Source organism: Aphis gossypii, chromosome 2 (genome assembly GCF_020184175.1).
Source record: "Aphis gossypii isolate Hap1 chromosome 2, ASM2018417v2, whole genome shotgun sequence".
NCBI lineage: Eukaryota > Metazoa > Arthropoda > Insecta > Hemiptera > Aphididae > Aphis > Aphis gossypii.
In genome coordinates this window covers 76,152,228-76,175,700 of record NC_065531.1, presented here as the reverse complement: position 1 = coordinate 76,175,700, position 23,473 = coordinate 76,152,228, and the positions used below count along the sequence as shown (strand labels likewise).

Below are 23,473 nucleotides of genomic sequence, written 5' to 3'. Positions count from 1 at the left end.
ATTTCGTATTCCCCTTGAGTCTAGATAGGGGATGGTACACCGAACCCACTGTATGTGGCGCATTACGGTACATAATAATATTGTAATCGTGACGCACGTGTACACACTATATATTTTGTACTACAAAGCTCTGTTTATTATAATATATAACGAAAAAAAAATCGAACGCATAAATGGACCCTTTCTATATACTACAGCCACTGCTCGCTACTACAGTATACTCGAACAGTCTGCATTTCCTTCCGATTCCAGTTATTATACAATAATAACTCTATACAAATGCTAATAATACAAGGTGATTCACTAAGCAGGTTAAGTGTCGTCCGTTTCAAACTTAATTTAATATTTGAACGCTTGTATACGTTTTTATTTTGAAATTCTTGAGCCACTTAATTCATAATATTATTAGTATTAGTCAGTATATAGTTTTGGATTTGAATACAAAATTATGACATTATTGTCTTGTCTTATTCCATGTTATAACATTATAATGTTTTGAACATCTCGAAATCCGGAATCCTTTATTTGAAATTTTCGTACAAGTACATAATATTTCTTTTAATACCTACTATAGTCTATAAGTGTTTTGTTTTAAATTACCCTCGATACGAAATTCTAGCCACGAGAAGCTAGATATTTATACGAATTCGATATTATAATAATATACATTTATAAGTACGTATACAACATTAAGTAGAATGTAAACATTTTTTACTTTAGCTCTCGAGTGTGTTCAAATATACGACACTCAAAAACCACTTAATCGGACGAGTGTGTCCAAACTCACATGTGAAAATACACTTTATAGGATTAGACCTATTCATAAGCCTTCGCTTGATATAATTGTGTACAATTATCGTCATACTATTGATATGCTGCAAACTTTATTAATTAAAGCATGGTTTTTATTTTAATACATATATATATATTTGATGTAATTAGAAAGATTCGATTTTCTTATCGTCATTGACTGCAATGGTTAGTATTATGAATTATTTAAAACACTTTATATTAACCAAATAATTTAAATATCTGATTAGTAGACATAACTTTTTATTTATCATTGTAATGTCACAGTTTCGATACTTCACGATTTGGTTGGATTATTCCGGCTTTGAGTATACCGTTTCATTGATTTGATTAAGTTTTGAAGAACGACCAATTGTCCCGGAATTAAACTTCTATAATTGACGTTAACATTTTGTCTTTTACCACACTTTTACAAAAAAAAAGCCAGTAGAAAAAAAATATATAACCTAGTAAACTATAGAATAAACAAATTGGTTACTTAATTAACTGACACAATTTATCCAAAAATTAATTTCCCGGCTTGTTGACAACAAATTATGATCAAATTGGTTTTCTGTTCCCTCAAGTCAATTTTTGTAATCAATTATTATCGCTAATTGATAATTATTTAGGTTACTCAATCTAATTTGTAACATTAGTACAGCTACTGTGTGCCAACAAAATTAAATATTATATTATAAATATTAAGTACCAAATACTCAGCTTATGCGTTGTATAGAAAATCTAATCTACCAATTTTAACATCATATTAATAATAGTTAAATTACCTACCTATAACAAATTAAAACGATTCACATTTATTGATTGCCGAGTCCCGACCAATATTTATTTTGAATAATGTTTCTCTATTGAAATAAAATTAGTAAAATAGTATATTTTTACTTAAATGTATTAGTTGGAATATATTATTAGAAAAATAAATAATTTATACAAAATAAATATAAGATTTAATTGTTTGTATTCCCTGAAACAGTGCCATTCCCGTACCATCAGAAAATTCTCGGAAGTATTCTCATTGCCAGGAATTTCTGGGTGCGCCAATCTATACCTGACATACATTAAAAATCAATAATTGTTAATAATTCTAAACTATTTCAAACATAATGAAACTCTAATTTTTATTGAGGATATATTACAGTATAATGCAGGGTATAAACATGTAAATCGTTTTTAAAACATTTTCGGTGATATCAATATTATTTATTTAAGTAATATTCTACTTACTAACGATTGTTATTTATATCATCGTTTTTCCTGACAACCCTCCTCGTCGTCTTAAACATAAATAGAGTAGAGACCTACTAATAACAATCCTTAATTCGAAAAAAAATTTATATGTATGCTTATTGTATAAAATAAATGAATGGAAGAAAAAAGTATTATTAATGGGTCTTCAATGAAGTTGTTTAAGTTATTTTTAGTTTTATTTAGCTCGTACTCTTATTAATTTCCTTATTTATATCATTTTTAATGACTTAATGAATATTATTATACGTTAATAGTGGTATATTTACAATATTCAACCTTCATATATTGTGTTTTGATAAAGAATAGATCCACAAATTACATTTACCTTTTTCATATTGATATAAATTAAATATATGTAATTAATCTTCAATTTGAATGTTTATTTCGCTGACTATCTTGGACATAAGTATATATTTTATGTCAATTTATAAAAAATTTTAACATAATAAATTATGAATCAATATGTATTGAATTTGAACCTCACAATTGTTGGCTAGGAAGTTCCAAAGTGCCTTCAACAACCAACAATTAATCCAATGCCCATGTGCAGCACTTGCACTTTTAACTAATCAAATTACAGTAATTAATGTAGGTACCTATATAATTTAAAATATTTCAATAAAAATATTATAGCGATGTAGGTATAACCTTTTATTTACCTCGTTCAATTTTTTTTTTTATAATTTACGTATTATCTACGATTTGTGTTGGAGTAACCATATAATAAAAAAATCAACTCAACTGCAATGTTACGCGTAATGTCTTTTTCATGCATTTGTAATTTATTTTTTCTCTCGCAGAATCGTCAACTGACTTGGTGCAGGGCGTCTATGGCACCAAACAGCATTTCATGATGTATGGTGTGTTCACGACACCAGTCAACAGCATCACTGGATCGGCGGTTTGTGCATTCTCGCTGTCTGACGTGCTTGATTCTTTCGAGGGCGAGTTCAAGGAACAGAATTACATGAACGCCAACTGGTTACCAGTACCTGGGTCTAAGGTGCCAGACCCCAGACCGGGCCAATGTGCCAACGATTCTCGGACGCTTCCTGACCTCACGTTGAACTTCATAAAGAGTCATTCGCTGATGGACGAGGCTGTACGGTCGTTCTACCAACAGCCAATTATTGTCCGCACGAGCGTCAAGTGAGTTATCACCCCCCCCCCTTATATTCCGTAGTTTTTGTATTTTATATTATAATATTATTTATAAGGACATTGTCTAATAGTTATTTTTGATTTTTTCTCTCTGTTTTCCAATCACACAGTTATAGGTTCACGGTGATTGCTGTGGACCCGCAAGTGAAAGCTATTGACGGAAAGACTTACGACGTCCTTTTTATCGGAACAGGTAACATTAAAGATTTAAATATAAAACTGCGTCCAAATTGCAATACACCTTTCAAAATTTAAAATGTTTGATTTGAGTTATATGTTACGGATTGTATAAAGTAATAATATTTAGCTGTTGCTGATTAGAATACACGATTTTTTAATTTTAGAAAAGTTATAGGATGAGCTTTCAAATGTCACACACACCCTGCTGCTCACCATTATACGCACTCTGCCACAATGCTTCGACCAAAAGCCCCGATTATATCAATAGACTTTTAGAAACCCCTTTGGGTGGTATTCACTGATATCTTTCAGTAACGCTTTTACTTCCAACAGGATTATATCATGTGAGCTTTATTACTCCTCTCATTGTTTTCAATTAGGTGACGATAACTATGTCTACATAATTTTAACATTGTTTAATTGTGAATCATATTTTATCATACTCGACACACATCACTGTGCTTGTATAGTTACAGTGTGTACTGTGTACACACTGTGAACCTTGTGTATAATAATCCTCTGTTCATTAACGCGTGTTTATCAGAAACAAATTTAAATATTTTTAAATTTGGATTAACCCCTAATCTCACCCTTTTATTATTCTGCTAACTGTTTAGTATATTTTGTAAAACATATGTGTGTATATATATGTAGGTATATATATATATAGGTATTATTAACAACCCGAACGATTTGATATCGCACGACTGTATGTTTTTAATATAAATGGTATTACGTGGTAAAACGCACTGGGGTGTTAGTTTCACGCCTTGAAAGCGATTATGTAATATAGATATAATATTACGCTCCGCTTACATTGTCGTTTAATCCGTTTAGTTTTCAATCGTCTTGATTTTCGAGTTCCTGACTAATGGCGGTTTTACTACGTATATTATTATCAATTATGTCACCGCCATTTTTAGTATAATATAATAACCATAATATTTGATTTACTATTTTACACATAGTCTTATGTATTTATATATATACACAATGTATAAAGATCATTGCAAAAATGTTGTCATATTATTTTACATTCAAGTTAGATAATATATTCTTCAAATAGCTGTAATGTGTAGATGTTGTATCGATGGTATCTATAATCTTTCATTTGATTTTTAGATAGCGGAAAAGTACTGAAAGCAATAAACGCAGCTAGCGCGGACACTAACGAAAAAGTGAGTCCGGTGGTCATCGAAGAGTTATACGAGTTTGGTGGTCCCGGAACTACCACCGCCGTGCGAAACATTAAACTCGAAGACAAAAGACTGCTGGTCATTACCGATAGACAAGTGGTATCTCTTCCTCTCGATAGATGTCAAAATGCACTAATAGTCACATGCGGGTAAATATTTGTTATTAATCGTTATAATATAATGCATGTTAAGGTCAAATTTAATTAATATGAATAATTATGATTACATAAAACTGCGTGTTTGTCAAATGGATTTAACATTTCTTTGTTGCCATAAAATATGTACCTTATGAGAACATATTTTCTTCACCGTAACTTTTACTCGGCTGAAGTTTATTTTTTTTTATTTTAAAAGTTGGTTAGGTAATCAAAGTTTTGATTATGTTTTGTTCGTAATAATTTGTTTGTGTATATATACATACATTCTTAAATATTTATTTTATTTTAATTTCAACACTTTTCTCCTAAACTGTTTTTCAAACACAAATAATAAAGTAATAATTTTATTATTTACTTTGGTAAATAGTTTCGAAAATTGCGCAAAGGAGGAAAACAAAGGATAAAATTGTAAACAAAATTTTAATATCTTGTACTATGCTGTCGAGTTGTGATAGTTTTAATTTCTCCGAAATTCCAATAAACATACTAATTTATTATATTTTATAACATAAAATGATGTATATAATAATATATCGGACGCTTTTTAAAAGTGAAAACACAATAATTTATCTCAATACTTCGAATTTTTAACAATACCTTACCACTATATTATACACATCACCCTCTTATACTCGATTATTATCGTGATCAAGCTGCTCATACTAAATTGCATAATAATTATAATAAAAAAAAACCAGATGACAACCCTACATCCATAGCGACTGAATGTATAATGAGTAATGACGTTACGATTCTGTTGTTCTCAGTGAATGCATTGGTCTTCAAGATCCGTATTGTGCATTTGACAAAGTCTACAAGAAATGCCGTTCGATGCGTGAAGTACCTACAAGTCGATGGCCAGAATTCATTCAGAACATTCAGACCGGATTACACCACGAATGCCCTTCGGGTAAGCACGATTTAATATATTTCAAAACGATAAACCTGTATATATATATTATATATATATGTGATGGTATAGGACCTTCTTAATGTAAATGAGTGTCTTACGTTTAACAATTACCGTAAAATAATATTATTAAGGTGTAAAGTTAAAATAACAACGAATATAATATGAATGTAAAAAATGTCAGTTTAATTTATGATTTATTTTTGAGAAACAGAGAATTTGCAAGAATTGCAATAAGTTAATTTTTAGGATAAATTCAAATTTTAAACATAATAATTCTCTCAGAAGTCAATCATAGTATTTCTCGTATTAGACATTCAACATTTCTATCATGAAGTATGTTGTGTAAAATAATACTTATAGTTATTTCTGACTATAAGCTTTGCAATGCAGTAGATTGAAAAAGTATGTATGTATTGGATACTCTGATAGATGATTTTCACAATAAACCCTTATTATCAGAAAAAATTATTTAAAAAAAAACTCCTTAATGATATTTTTTTTTATTTAATTTTTATTAATTACAACGCATTTTAAATTTAATATTTTAAAGCAAAATATATTTTAGATGATTTTAATGCATACAATATTATATATAATGTGCATTGAAAGAATATAGTAAATTAGTTATAACTTGTAAGTAATAAGTACATTCATTATTCATGTATATAGTCGTTATAGAAAATCGTATAGTTTGTTTTGTATGGACATTTTCTAGAATATTTTTCAACAGTTACTTTTTAATTAAATCTATACTTTTCAAGATAAGTATTATCGTTAAAAAATTGTATTTTTATAATCATGTATATTATATATATATATATATATATATATATATTAGGTACATTATTCAAACCAACCTAGGTATCTTTAGGCTTTAGTTATAAATGTGTATATCTTTTGTGTATGTGTGGTAAAATTTTGTTTTTTTTTTTTAAATTAATTAATTAATTTTTTTTCGGCCACTCTTTTAGCATCTAACAGTAGAAAAGATTCGAGCATCGGGTTCGCTTCAAATGCCCAAAGTGGTGCTATTGGAAAATCAATCGAAGACGTGGGCGATACGATAAACCTGTCACAAGATGACCAAGCTCCACCGTTTGGTGAGTATTACTTACAGTATTATGTGTATATATGTATATATATATATATATAGTTTATATATTATCTTAAAATGTATATACTATATATATAGATTTACCAAAGATACCATATGTCCCAAAAGCTTTGTATCACCCAATCTTTCTTCGTGATTGAAATTCAATTTATTTATTTATACATTGTTGGCATACATGAAAAAAATTACAATTTTCGAAAAAGGTCAAATAGGTTTTTGTACACATTTCTGTTTTATTAAACAACATACATTGTGGTGTACATTTTCTGACTAATTTTGAAACAACACTTACGTAGGTGTACACGAATTTCAGTTCATGTGCACTCCGGAGCTCTACCTAAAATTAGCGTTAGTACATAAATTATGGGGACATAAATTAGAATGATCATACATTTAAAACAGAATTGTTCTTTTTTACAATATTGTAAGTTGTTGTTCCGACTGGATTCCATAAACTGCTATGCAAGTAAATGCCGTTCCTTTTTTACATGTTTTTTTTTTTATTTATCTAAATAGATAAAATGTTCAACTGAAGACGTTTTTCTTAAAAAAAATAATACTTAGCTGACTATTATATTAGTCCAGGGTTTATAATATTATTCCTTCAAGTAACCCAAAACTATCTCGTTATTCATCTCTTATTTTTATTTTTGTCCCTTGTAAAGGCGCAAATAACGACGATGTAAGAGTAGATGAACGCCAGGACGGCAGCTACACTATGGAAACTGTGCTGACTGCCGTTTTCGCCGCATGTTTGGCCGCGTTGCTGACTGGATTCCTGGCCGGATACGCTTGCGCCCGACGATGCACGAAGAGCGAGGACGACAACTTACCATACCCAGATACCGAATATGAATATTTCGAACAACGGCACAACATGAATGCGTGAGTACCAATCGAAATACATTGTACATGATAATACAGAGAGATCCATTGATACTAATTTTCAAAGTCAATTAATGATTTTAAAAATAAATAAAAACGTTCCTTAATAGTTTATTAACTGCGTGAATCTACGTTTTTCTATTATAGAGGTTTTTTATTTGTAAATATGCTAATTATAATTGTAATTTAATAATCGAGTTTTTAGTGGGCTAGGCTGAGTCCTGGAATACTCCAAAAGAGTTATGGTCTGCTATTCCATCATTTAAACATTAAATTGTATTAATATAACTATTGAAAAAAAAATATTTATTTAATAAAAATTTATGTTTTTCATACATTTTGTAATTCTGATTGAAAATATGTTGGAATTAAAAAAAATCAAGTTATACATTTTTTTTTTTTATAAAAATTCAGTGTTAGACGTCAGGTATAATTTTTAGAACACTTCAAACTTTTTATTCAAAATCACAAAAATTAATGTAACTATATAACATTAAATATTCTCTATAACTGTGTTAATTTGTATAAAACACGTTTTTTTTAGCTTTGCAAAATTTTTATAATTATGTTTTCAGTTTTTTTTAATTCTATATAACATATGAATGTTGATTTAAGTACAGTTGTTATTCGAGTAGGTTAAGGTATATAAAGGTATATATGATTATTATAAGAGCTGTAATTTGAGACAAACTAATTTTACTACATGTAAAATATACTTTTTTCGGGATAGCAAGTAATATGCACTATTTAGCCGTATAAATGTATATTTGATTATATTTAATTAGGTACCTAATATTAAAATGTTAAGGTTATGAGCTGTTTACGTGTATAACTATAGTAGTTTGGTAGGTTTTAATTTGTATGGCTAATGTTTCATACTTCATCATTTATGTTCGTATGATCGTATAAAATATATACCTCAGCAGTTTTTGAATCGCATAAAACAAAAATTAGATAACCCACTAGGCCACAATGTTGTATAATGTATAAAATCTAACTCTGTACCAAAAAAAAAAGATCCTACTAAACTTCATTAAAAAAAAATAATAATAAAAAAAAATGAAGCAATAGTTATGCGAAGTAATTATAAACACCCTTCGGGGAAGCTTTTATATGTACTACTGACGGTTCCACTCTTTTGGCAGACTTTGTGGAATATTATATACACACACAGTAATAGGGTTGCCAAGGGAACCGTATACACATGTATGTATGTATTATGTATATGTACGGGTGTATACTACAAGGGGTTGAGAACCTTATACTGTAATAATAATAATTCGTTTGGATCCGATGTATATATCTGTATGCGTTTGCATTGTATGCATTGTGTGGTAAGGTATATAAATATATATATATCAATCCTAGCGCCGCTGTGATAATAATAGTGTCTGTTTACAATACTATACATAAAATATACTACCTATATAGTTATACTAAGTATGTGTATAATATATATATAGGTGATTTACCGTACAAACGTGTCAAAATATTATATCGTGTCCGATAACCGGGCTGTACGCATTCAAGAATTCAAGATAAATAGGCATTTATATCAAATAATAAAAATGACAATAATATCCAGTTTCGGTTCACTTAAATGTTTTTGTCGCTTAAGACACAGATAAAGCATTAAGTTTCCAAATGGTTAACCGTTTTGACGGTATAATTAATTATTTTTGGTAAAAAGTAAAAATAAAAAACGGCATTGTATATGATTAAATTCTCATTAGCCGTTTTTCATGTTTCTGATTTTTTTGTACACATGAGATCAGTCGGAATCCAGAGGTCCTAAATGTACTCCTAATAAACGATGTGGATATTTTTTACTAATTTATTATAGCTTAAATGCCAGAAAGCGAGTATATAGCTAGTGGATTTGGGGTTCACCTCATCCATAAATGTTCACAAAAAAATATTATTTTCGACGATGTCATTTAACATTAATTTCAAAATCATTTTACTTATGACCACCTTTTGCCCTTCGGTTTTTCTTCTATGTATGTGCCTAGATACCACTTCCCTAATTGTATTATACAGGGTGTTGTTTTTTAAGATTCTCATTATGCAAATAATCATAAAATGTTAATATTTTTTGAAGTAATGAGTGATATGTTTTAAAATAATCATTTCAGGAGAAGACTTGGTGAACCCAAATTACTGCCGCAAGAGGAGGTTACGTACGCTGAGCCTGTGTTGATACCACCGAATAAGGTGATACATGGTTCACCAAAAGCCACACTGAGACATGCGCCAATGCCACCGATGGGCTTTACTCAGTTCCAACCGAACGGCGCTCAAGACAGTTACTATTCTCAACAGCAAAATATCCGCGATCATTTCGGAACGCTCCGGTCGCAAAGGGAACACAAAGTAAATAGCACATAATAACGCTCACTAAGTGTATTTAAACCTATAACACAATCCAAGTGCTTGATTCGTTAATCGGAATTGCCCATGTAGATTGTTTAAAGTGTAATAAAAATAACTGGAAACTGCATAATTAACTAATTTTAATAATATTCGTCAATTCAATTTTAATACTTTATTCAAAATTAGATCAGTTCTAGATGACTAATTCATGATTATAAACGATTTTTCTTAGCTTCCTTTTGTCCAAAGACTTGGCCGAGGCGGTTGACGTCATCAGTCACCGGCCGGTACTGATTTCGTTTTGAATAGAGAACCTATATTAAAATTATTAATTATGGTAATAATTATTTTAATTGTTTCTTGAATAAGTAGTATATGTATGTAATATATTACATAAGATTAGAGTTACTTATTTCATTATTTTTGTTATAACTTATTGTTTTCTATTACATTGTATATTCCAACATTACGTATCCATCGCATTTACAATTATTAGGTACTATTGTTTTAGAAGTGATGTTTATAAAAATAAAATAGAATTTTTTTCTGTAAAATTCTGCGAAAATCGTCGTGAAAAAAAACTATCTATAATGAATGTGGAAAATTCATTAAAATATATAAATATTGGCAGGTACCTACTAGGTAGGTATACCATATAATATCTGTATCATACTCCGGACGTATATAATATAATTTGCGGTTTTTCAAATGAAAATAGGTAATGTAGGTTTTACTTTTTCTTCTCTCTCGACAGTTGACGGTAATATACGTTTTGACATATTGGCAGTAACTATAACGTACCATAATAAAATATTGACTATATATTTCTGAAATAAAAATACTGAGCAAAAATTGATGCTATAAAAAACATGCAATGTTTCTAGTAAACGTAGTTAATAATAATATACGTTTATAATTTAGCAACAAAACGAAATAAAATTTTAAAGTATCAATACCATAGATAATTAATTTTTGGAACATAAAAATTAAGTATTATTGATATTCTTGGACTACCTATATCAGCACCACGATCTAGAGAAAATCTCTACATCGTGATCAACACATAGGAAAGGCGGTTAATACTATTCGTTAAAAAAAAAAAAAAATAATAAACGATGTGCATAAATCATAAGTCAAAAATAATAATTATTTATCTAATACCCCGTATTTATGTGGTTCTAGAACGAAGGAAATAATTATCACCACCGGGACGGTTTCGGGACGACGCGCAGTGTGAAGAAAGTGTACCTCTGAGGTGCGTCGGAGGGGAGGGCAAGACCACCGCGTCAACACAACGCGAACGCTAGCAGCTCGTCATCGCCTTCCCCTCCGAGCTCATCGCCGTCACCGCCGGCATCGCCTTCATTGGCCGCACGCATGACACCGCAGCAACAGCAACAGCAACAACCTTCGTCGCAGCAGCAGCAACAACAACAACAGTTGCAACTGCAGCAGCAACAGCAGCAACAACAACAACAGCAACAGCAACTCCAACAACAATTGCAACAACAACCGCAACCACAAGCTCCGTGCAGTTTCATATACAGAGCGGGCGTGTGATGATCTGTTTGGAGTGGTTGGCAGTCGTGTGTCGTGTGTTGGACTGCTTATATAATATAATATATATATATTTTTTTTTTTTAAAAAAAAAAAAAAGACTAAGTGTAGTTCTTCACACTTTGACGACGACTTAGCTCCGTTTATAGTAATAATAAATTATTATTATTCATCTTATATGACTTGACACGATGTATACAGACTCACACCGATCGAACGTTGTCGTCGTTTCGTCGGTAGACAGTTGTAGGCGCCTTTATATTACATAATTTTATTTATATATAATCATCCACTTTATGTATAATTATTATTATTATTATTATTATGTCATAGACGTCGACATAAGTTTCAATTTCCCAGTCGATTTTTTTTTTTTTTTTACCTAGACACGTAAGATATAGTTATAACATTTTTTTTTTTTAGATTTGCTGAAGAAAAAATTAAAAATATGTGATAGTTATTTTAAAAGTCTTTATAAATATTTATATATATATTATATTCTTTTTTATTATTTAGAACATAACTTACACGCTTTAATTACGTAATTTATTTTATAAACATAGTCTATATAATATGTTTATTGTTTTTTTTTCGCCAAATATTAAGACTTTAATTTAATTTAGAAAAGTTACTTATAACTTATACATATTAAGTCAGGTTGTTTTTTTAATGATTATTATTATTATTATTAGATAAATGTCAATTTGTGTCCTGTAAATAATAACCACCAAAGTTTAATCGTCTTAATTTTATTGTTTCGTTTTATTTTTTTACTTTTTTATTTACCAAAACCAAAGCTGACATGTTGTAAATAATTATATTATAAACATACTTATTTTTCTAGTGATTTTACTTTTTTAAAGAATAAATCAACATATATGTCTTAAATATTACTATTTATTATTTTTAAATAGTTATTTTATCATATTTCTGTTGTTTTAACATATAAAATTCTTATAAATATGTTTAATTATATTCTGCTTTTTACTAATCATTATTATTATAAAGTTTAAAATTGTATATAAGTTTCCATCATTTATAGTTAAAAATTAAACGTTAGATGAAAAACATAAACTTAAATAGACACCAATTTTAAGATAAACAACATTAATTTACCTATTTTTTTTTTTTTTAATTTCAAAAGGTTTTATCTAGATTTCTGATTTTTTTGTTTTATTATTAATATTATTATACATATTTTTAAATACTAACAATTCATTCAGTTTTGAGTTAAACAATGTGTTAAATTTCAATTAGACATCACAAGCAAAAGAATTACTACCTACTTACTTTTGTTAAACATATGCAATGATCATCTCGAAAAAAACTTAACATTATTTACCCACAAAATGTATGAAAATAATAATAAAATATTTTTAGTCCATACACATTTGTTTTGCACATTTTTGTCACGTTTATATATTTTATGGTCTTCCAACATAGTATAATAATTTGCCAATGCACAATGGAAAATCATTTATTTACTTTCACGTTATTTTTAATCTTTATTATAGCGTGTAATGAATTATTTCAAACAGATTAATTACTTAAGTTTTTATTTTACTAAAATTGGTATAAGTGACAGCTGTTGGATTAAAATTTCTATTAGATAGGTAGTATAATAGTCTCATCATCATAGATAATAAAAGGATAAATAGGAAAATCCCTTATTAACTACATTTGGGACTATAAGGCTATAATATATATAGGTAAAGATATTCTTTTTGAGAAGTGAGGTGGTCACTATGTTTTTTGGCAATAAAAGATAAACAACATGGTGGTTTTTGAGTTAACGTGCAAGGACAATTGAAATAACAGATCCCATGTTCAGAATATGATAACATCTTGAAAGTTTATCACTAAACTATTAAGTGATCTTATTTCCAAAAAAATTGTGATTTATCCATACACATTTCTCTTAAGTTCGTGTCTTTTCGTTTTCTTTATTATCTACGCTCATTATTAATTATTTTTTGGTACCGGTTACTAGAATTATAATATTTTAATTTAATTTGTATTCATATAACTACTTAAAGATATTTTGAAAATATTTAATTATGTAAATATTTTTTTGTTTTATTTTTTATTACAAAATATGTTTCATATTAAAATATTATGTGTTCAAATTTATAAAGTGATTATATGTTCGTGGGTACTTCTATTACATTTCCAAACCCTATTCGAATTTCGGATACGAACCATCATTTTGAAATGTTAACTTTAAAAATAAATTTATTGTAATAATAATTACGTTTGAGCACGTTCCATTTGATAGTTTTATTACATTTATCACACTATAATATTTTCAATAGTAATTTTTGTCTAATAATAATTGATACTCATTTCATAGAATAATAGCTAAAAAGAGAATCATACAATTCTCCATAGCCCTTATTAATATTATGATTTTAATTTTCAATAATTCACCAATTGAAGACCACATTTATAAACGTATTATTATTGTATAGATTGTCTTGTTCAATAATTTAAATATTATTGTCTTTGGCAAAACTATCATTGTAATAATGCTAGAGGACATTTTTACATTTATTTGTTATTCTAAAAGTAAAGATAAGTAATGTGATCAAATATGTTACTGAGATGTTTATTTATTGTATTGTATTGTACTTTTTTTTTTTATGTCAAAAATAATTATTAATTATTGTAATAATATTATATTATAGTCTGCCACGGGGTTCTACCGGACGTTTTGTATTGCGTGTTACAAGACATAATAGGTGGATTGTAATAGAAAAACTAAATTTTCAATTCGAATTTAGTTTTCAAAATCAAACTAAGTAGGTAGTTGAACAAAATAATATGTAAAGTTTAAATATTTGACTTTGCTTAGTTTATTTTTCTATTAAATATATAATATTATTGTCGCATACTGTATAGATGATAATAATTACATTGTAAATTTTAATAATAATAAAACAACATTCCAAAAATTCTAATAAAAAAAAGAAAAAAAAGAAAAAAAGATGATATATTCATTACACGTAGTTCTATAATTTTTTAACTGTTAGTAATTTTATCAATTTATATTTAAAAAATAAATTATTTGTATTTTATATCTTTTTTCTTTTTTACAATATATTTATTTTATTTACTTAGGAGAGTAGTTTTAAAGTCTTTTATACTTTAGAGCTTGGCACTAACTTGTATGAAAAAAGGGCAATTGAGACTGTAGAAGAAGCTCTAAGATAAAAACATATTGCATGCTAAATTTTAAAATTACCGCATATTGTATATTCGTATATGTATCTACGCATAAGTTAGCATGTGAAAGTTCCATTTATTTATATAACTAAACATTATATTTTTTTTGTACAATTTTTTTTTCATTTGTAAATGAAATCAAACCAAACGTACTGATTGCATATACCTAATATTAATTACGGTTATTAAAATGGTTAATAGTTTACATATTAAATAAAAACAATTTCTATTAGAAACAACATGTGTTTTTTTTTTATTTTAGAAAAAAAAATATGTATACATTCATCATGAACAATCTTAATGTACATTGTATGGTACCTATAAGTTTCCTTTCCTTAATTTTTTACATATTACTATACTATACTACACTTTTATGTAATCAAAAGTAATTATAAGCTCATTATGCATATAATTGAAATATTTTGGGTATGTTTTAGTAATCTGAAAAAAATTTAACTTCTTCAAATAGTTATAAAACCAAATAAAAATATTTTTTTCCAAGATTTTTTTTTTAATTACACATTCATTTTCACATGTTTGTATAAATAATGTACACTACAGCTCTAATAATATTTTATTTAAACACAATTAATTATTAAAGAATGGAAATATATTAATAATAGCAATAATAAAAAAAAAAATCATTACCTGCTTACCTAACGGTAAGTAAACACCATAGGTAAACAATATAGGTCCTTTAATAAGGGTATTGTAAAGTGCAGTACTTCAATATAATGAAAAAAACTGTTATTCAATTACAAAAAAGAAATTCATATAATACAGTTTTTTATTCTTTTTTTTTTTTTTTTTTTTTAATTGGATTTAACTTTTATAAAACTTTTTCATTATAGTTATTAAATGAGCGTTCATTAAATTATTTAAATTTGTCTTGTACATCTATAATATTATATTATATTCATAGATTCATTGCATTTTATCATGTTTTAATTGCCGCAAACGTTTAATTATTTGTAAATTAAACAATTAAAGAATTTTTATATATATATATATATATATAATAAAAAAAAAACATTCTTAATAATATTGAAAAATTAAAAATTCGCTGTAAAAAATATCTATTCATCTTAATTTATTTATAATAAAAATATATTATGGACGCTTACTAAATACCTATATTTTTATTGTTTATAAATTTAATAAAATTATTTTTGACAAAGTTGTCTAATTAAGTATACAGAAGTATTGTACGTCAAGTCTCATTGGGCTTATTTTTGAGCTAGAGATCTCTTGAAAATATGTTTACTCTTATTGTTACATTTAATAAAATACTTACGTTTTTTTTCCAAATTTCGATTTCATGACTTTTGTTACAAAATCTTACCTGTATAAGCTATATTGATTTCTTTCTCATCCTATGATAATATGAAATATATTACTTATATCTATTTAAGTGTATACATTTAATTACCTACTTACACTCAAGTCATTAATATTAATTGTAATTTATAATGTATATTTCATTGTATGAATTAAACTTCCTTTTAAAATAAATCTTAAATATGAAACAGAGGACTTTAGAAGTTGAAACTTGATACATGTTTTTCAGTATATGGTTAGTTTAGGTTTATTATATAAAGTCTTTTCTTAGTCAATGGTTTATAAATTACTTTAAAACCACACAGAAAAAATGTAAAATTGATAATTTTAGAGAACAGTTTATTAATTTTAAATAGTATCATTACATACTGAGTTTCTTTTTAAAATTAGTTATGGAACTTAAATACGTGCTAACATTAACCCCTTATATTTAAAAAAAAAATTGAAATGTTTTATTTATTATGAATTAAAATATTAGAAATTTTGTTTTAATTTATTCATAATTCTTATTTTATATATCAGTATGTTTAATAATTTTGTATTACGCATCAACGCTCTTCTATCTTTAACGAATCCCGTATTAAGCATTAAACGCAGTGTAGTTCATCCATTACACAAAAAAGCTCTGCAGTACTTTTCAATGATTTAATTCAACTCACGTCAACTTGATGTGCAACATTTAAAAATATATCTAAATAAATAAGTTCCTCCTCAATATTTCTAAAATGTTAGCATCTATGACTCATAAGATTGTTGTTTATTTTTTTTTTTTAATAATGATAATATAATATAATTTATTAAAATGTCTAACTCTTTTCTTTTCTTTTTTTTTAATTTCAATAATTCGCATAATTTTATACGCTACTTCATTAATTATTTTTCTATTTTTAAAATAGTATTCCTTGAAATCCGGGGATATCTTTCATTTTTTTTTTTCATGATTGCTGTTCTTACTTAGTATCATGTTTTTTTCGAATTTTTGATTAATTACGATACGTAATAATGCTCAAAGAAATAAAATAGATATAACAGAAAATTTGTATTAAATATGATATCAAGTACCTAGTACTTACCTAGTATCAGTTAAAGTTTAAGGATCTCTATTATAAGATAAAAAAAATTGTCATATAGATGATCATTTTAATAGTGATATACAAAATTATAATATATTATATGTTCATCGCGCGTATGTATACTGCGTAGACAGTTGACACGCTGTAATATTTCTTTTCGCAATCGTCTCACTCGGGACCTAATGTATATACTTACATACATTTATAATATTTCGTGTATTACATGTGTGTCGCAATATAAATATACGTTGATACATGATATGTATATATATTAAAATATTATATATTATAAATATGCATCTGCTGTCAACCATCGGATACATTTGGTTTTTTCTTCTTAAATTATTGCAACATCATGCATAATATAATACCTTTACGATACGATAAAAGGTAAACGGATGCGTTAGGTACCGGTATTGAACCCGTGAAACCCGATCCACGGGGGTCACTGTTTGACTACGTTGTGACCTATGACCGGGTGTAGGTAGGTACAGAAAAGTGTTCAGTTTATATTCACACACGTACACACATTATATTATAATATTTACCTATGTCCCATTTATTTATACACCGTACAACCCTTATGTATATATGTACTTATGAGGTTTTCGAAAAATAACCCGATCACGAACTATAGGCTAAAACGTATATTTTTTCGTAGGTGCTGTACACAATTTACATAAATCCATACGTTTCACCCCTCCCCACACACACTCCAACCTACCCTAACCGCCCACAAAGTGCATACTTAATTATATTAATGTGTACAATAGCCAAACAAACATCACAGCATCGTATCTATTTAGAATTATATTACTAATTTATTATTTGTTTAGTACAATATTTCTATTACAAACCACCCAGGAATACTATAGAATAAATATAGTGTGGGTGTGTGTGTGGGTGGGTGTAAATGGTAATAATAGTATGTTGTCTTAAAATGTAATACACTATTGATTTACATACACGCAAATCAATATAATTTTAATGATTAGTAACCTTTCTGATTTAAAACAAAATAATTATAAAATTTTATTTCACCTGATTTGTTTAGACTTATATATAAAGACTAATATCATAAATACTACATACGCTTAATGGTAATTTACAATAAGGCGAGATGTACAATAATACATAATAGAATTTATAATAATCACTGAATAAGCCGATATAATATAAAAATAAAAATACCTTGGCAAGTAATACACTATAGTATAATATAAGAGATGTATAAAAAGCGAGGTGATCAGCGTGCACTAGTATGGTAATTGGTAGGGTAATTATAAAAGGTTCACAGTGATCTATGCACACTTAATATAAATATATAATTTTGATTGGCTATCAGTGCATACATTTAGATAATCATGATTAATACTGACTTAAAAACTATCCAATAATAATAATGTATAAAAAAATTCTTATATTATACTCATTAACAACATAATAAATGTATTATATGTATATGATTAATAATAAGAATGTAAAATTCCAGATAACATGTACACAGAAATAGAACCCTATTCAGACATCAAAAAATATTTATTTTCTTAAAAAAAACATAAAATATTTAATATAATGTAAACATATTTAAATATCACTTCATATACCTATGTAAACAATCAAAGTAAAATCATTTAAACAATTGTAAGCTAATAATTATGTAATTAATTTAAAAAAATGTTTTTTTTTTTTTTTTTTTTTTTTATCAAAAATTAATACCTACTTATATGTAATAGTGTATAATAACGTGATTACAACGGATCAGATGTCTAACCTAACCCGAAAAAGCATCAAGTTGTTAAACAATCCAAAACGTTATTACTGTCATACGAGTCTCAACGTAAACGAAGATGCCGATAATATAATCGAATACTTTGGAACGAATATTTGGATACTCATTTTGGTGCAAATTACAAACACTATTTTCGACTACCTACGATGATGCAAATTACATACCCTTATTTTAGTGCAAATTACAAACACTATTTTCGGCTACCTGCGGTGGTGAAAATTACATATCTTTATTTTGGTGCAAATTACAAATTCCCGTAGGAATATTACGTAGAATATTTATAAACATAACTGACGAATTTCAGCACAGCATTAGCCACTAATGACTTTGCTATCGGGAGCAGATAAACACAGAGCGCAATATAATAACTAGTAATAAGATTATGACTTTTACGGGATTTTGGGAAGTGCTTTGCAAACGTATTCTAATATCAAAAGAATAAAATAAATACATTATTTTATTATTTTATAATCAATATTTTCATAATAGCAATCTAAGAAAATACATATTCTGTTTTAAGTCACATTTAGTATGATAGTTGTTATTGATGTTAATTTAACAAAACATAACACACTAAATTAACTTAAACCAGCAAATCCCAAACTTTTTTCGGAGGTGCTCTTTTTTGGACTAAATTCAGTAACAGTGGACTTGTTCTATTATGAATATCAAGAAAAATAGAAAAATAAAATCAACATTTATTCTCATTTATAATTTAACTAAATATAAAGTATACAACCGATTTCTTAAAATCAATACATTTTTATACTTAAAAACTATTAAATATACATATTTATATTTACAACGTTCATTTGGTTATTATGTAGTGTGATTCAAAATACTGGATAATTTTTTTACAACATTGAATTTGAAATTAATAAAAATTACAATATCATTTACAATAATAATTTTTTTATGAGTCACGGTGCCCCCGGAAAGTGCTCATGGTGCCCTTACAGCGGTACACAGTTTTGGAACCACTGACTTAAACATTGTAAATAATTGCAACTCAAAAACTATAAAAAAAATAGTATGAATTATTATTTTTTATCTTATTGAACACAAATTTAGGTTAATGCAAAACAAACATAGTCATTAAAACCTTAGAAATTTTAATAATAAAAAAAATCATAATTATATTCATTGTATTATATTATAAAATAGAATGATTGCGATTAAAGATAGGTAACACTAAATATTCCGGATGAATGATATTCAATTTTATTTTTGTTTTTTTTTTTCTGCGCAAACGATTTAATAATACACTTTAATATGAACTATTTTAATTTTGAAACTTTTATTCCATATATGTGCAACGAAATATAATTTTCCATAACTCAATCCGTCCATCGTTAGAGTTAAAATTTAATTACATTATTTTTTAACAACTTTATACTTTTAAGTTTTTATCCATCTTAAAAAAGTAATTGATTGAGAGTAATAACTCTGTGTGTTAGAGTTAAATTTTTGACTTATGCATAATTTATTAAAACTGCGTAGGTACTTTATATTTAATTATTATTAAAAAATCATATATTATAATATCATTGTGTATATACATTTTTAACATTATTATAAGTACGGCTATAAAAATACAATTAATGGGAATTTTAACAACATTCAAAGAATTGTAAGCTATGGAACAATATATTTTATTTTGATCTACAGAAAAAAAAATTAAAAAATATTTGAAAGTTACAATGGTCAATAAATAGTTTAAAAAGGGATTACAATTATACTGTATACCTAGGAATTGCTAGCAGAATCATTTAGTGAAAATTTCAAGTATATTTATATTTATTTTATATTGAATTACAACAAAATAACAAAATCAATTTTGTCAAATACTATTTTGCGTAAAAATACCCGTTAGGTTTTTCCGATTTTTTTATAAAACAATTTGAAATTTTTAAATTTTAACTCCCCTAAATAGGTACCAACTAAATCCAATTTTCTATCAGAATTACCCATGAAGTTTAAAATGGAATCATTTTTACTTCCCCTAAGGTGATGACTAACAGAAAAATACACATATAATTGTGAAATCTCACCACACCACTTAAAATCTTAAATAAAATTAATTATTTGATTATAAATATATTTAGTTTTAATACTATAGGTATTATAATTTCAATCAAAAATTTATTGATAGTATAAATTTAAATAAAAATCGTTTGTCAAGCTAAAATAAACTCTTTTATTAAATAAAAACAAACTGTGAGAAAAAGCTCTTTTACGCCCTTGCGATTTGCATTCAACACACAAATTAAAGACCAAAAGCTGATCTGAATATATTATTTTTATGAAACTCAACAACGTACGCTTCAGGGAGATATTATTAAATATAAAAATATTATTTATCTAAATATATTTTTCAAAGTATCTATTAGTAATTTCAAATATTATATTGCAAACCTTTAAAAAAATGTATTTAAAAAGTGGTACATTATTTGAGTTTTTACTTTTCTTAATTAGTTTTTTTAACTAATTAAAGATTTTTTTTAATATATTGGTTTATAATAAGTTGCTTGATGAATATTTATAACCTGTTAGATATTTAACTAGTATACAACTATAATACTTTTCATCTTTTTACATTTTATTTAAATTAAAACTGAAACTGAAAACCAAACTATTTTTAGTTTGCACTATATTATTATAATATGTAATACGAAATCGCTCATAATATATACTGTGGAAATAAAATATAGTCTTCCATGTAGTGACACTTATACTCGGTATCTCGTTTATTGAAGACGAGGATGTCGTATATTTTTATTGAAAATTTATGTTTTTATTTATTATTATAGGTAACTAAATTATAGTGAAATAGTTTTCACAAAAATAATAACTAAGTAACCACACAATATGTTATGCATTTCTTATATTAACTGATATTATACAATACTATTTTTACTATAATTACTTTAATTACTATCATATTTAAAATTTAAAGTATCATACACATATTACCTGCTAAATTACGTAGATTTTTTATTTTTCATGTATACGTTTTTGACTATGTTTGAAATAAATCTATATTTGTAGATTATAAAAGCAGTAGAAGTATAAAATATTAAGTCGTTTACTACGTTGTATTCAATTTGGGCGAAAGTTATGAGATTTTTGGAAATTATCTTTACTGTGTTTCAAAAAATAAATAAATAAATAAATAAAATATTAATCAGATAATCTTTGTGGTGAATGTAGTTTTAAAATGCTCACTTTAGGACCCATTATCAAGATTTAGTAACGGCATTATTATTGTACATGTGCATTGTGCTTTGTGCACAAGTCGTATAAATACTGACGACAGCGATAGAACGCTGGAAAAGCGTTTTGCTTATCCGTAAAATAGTTTCCCGTTCGCCGTGGCAATACCACATCATCGTATTCAATCAACAATATATTATTTTAGTACCTGGCATATATAATATTATTATTGTGTCATATCGTTATTGTTGTTCAATGGACGATTTTCAAGAATAAACTGTCGACAATAACAATAGACGAACAGCGGTCCATATATTTCATAAGCTTATTCACATATTATTTACCTACTTATTATTATTATTATAGTGGTCCATGGTATGTTACGTAGAGTACTAACAGCGTCCTTTGCGATATTGTTATGTATACTCTAATAGGACAGTATTGTAAATGATATGAATGTGTGAATACTTCGTAGGTATATAGGGTGTTTCGCCAAGCATGATCATTATCCATATAGACTTTGCGTTTCAGTTAATTTAAGGAGTACTGATAACAATTGATTTTTATTTTAAATTATATTAGTTTAGATACATTAAAAGATATTATAACTCAAAGAAAAAAATATATAAGTGAAATTACCAGAGAAAAATGTAGTATAAATGTCTCATTTTAAAAATATTATAAATCATTATATGATAATTATAAAGTTTAAGCTGAGCGTTAAATGTATTGATTTTATTAAGATGTGTGTGTATGTGTTTCTCTGTATCATCAATTATCACCTCTTAAGAACATGCTTGTAGTTTCTGGTAGAAAATTGGATCAAGTTGAACATTTGAGGTGAATATGAAATTCACTTAACGTATTTTTAAAATCTTTAAAAAAATGTAAGAAACAATTAAAAATTTTACGTAAATCAAATTTCCGATAAAATCGACTTTGTTTTATTGGTATGTAAAATTGTCGATGATTTTTAGATTGTTTTATTTTTATCTATGTCAACTAAAAATTAAACTATATATTTATTTAAATGATAAAATATAACGATGTAAATTATTTTTTTATGATTTAAAATCGTTATTCGTAAAAATTTAAAATGTTTATGTATGTTATATTATTATAAATTTCACTATACGCAATGACAATTTTTATTGATTTTAAGATATTATTTATTTATACTATGAATCTATTTTGCTATGCTGTATAAAAAAATATACTAAGTGATATAGATTGATAGATC

General features: G+C 26.7%; 2 protein-coding genes across 5 annotated transcripts in view; both read left to right on the top strand.

Moving 5' to 3' along the window:
* Positions 1–11,519, top strand: part of LOC114132681 (semaphorin-1A) — a 234,473-nt gene extending 222,954 nt beyond the window's left edge. For 3 of the 4 annotated variants that reach the window (XM_050202248.1, XM_050202247.1, XM_050202246.1), the window contains exons 8-15: positions 2,859–3,207; positions 3,330–3,412; positions 4,522–4,744; positions 5,521–5,663; positions 6,638–6,766; positions 7,446–7,665; positions 9,801–10,038; positions 11,221–11,369. In XM_050202248.1, the coding sequence (XP_050058205.1) occupies positions 2,859–3,207; positions 3,330–3,412; positions 4,522–4,744; positions 5,521–5,663; positions 6,638–6,766; positions 7,446–7,665; positions 9,801–10,038; positions 11,221–11,292 (1,457 nt within the window). In that variant the 3' untranslated portion in view covers positions 11,293–11,369. The other variant, XM_050202245.1, reaches the window with a different exon arrangement.
* Positions 11,329–15,056, top strand: LOC114132686 (ataxin-8-like; the record flags this gene model as incomplete). Its single annotated transcript, XM_050200250.1, has 1 exon — positions 11,329–15,056. A coding segment is annotated over one exon (270 nt), but the record flags the coding sequence as incomplete, so codon positions are not given.
* Between the last annotated feature and the right edge of the window lie 8,417 nt (positions 15,057–23,473).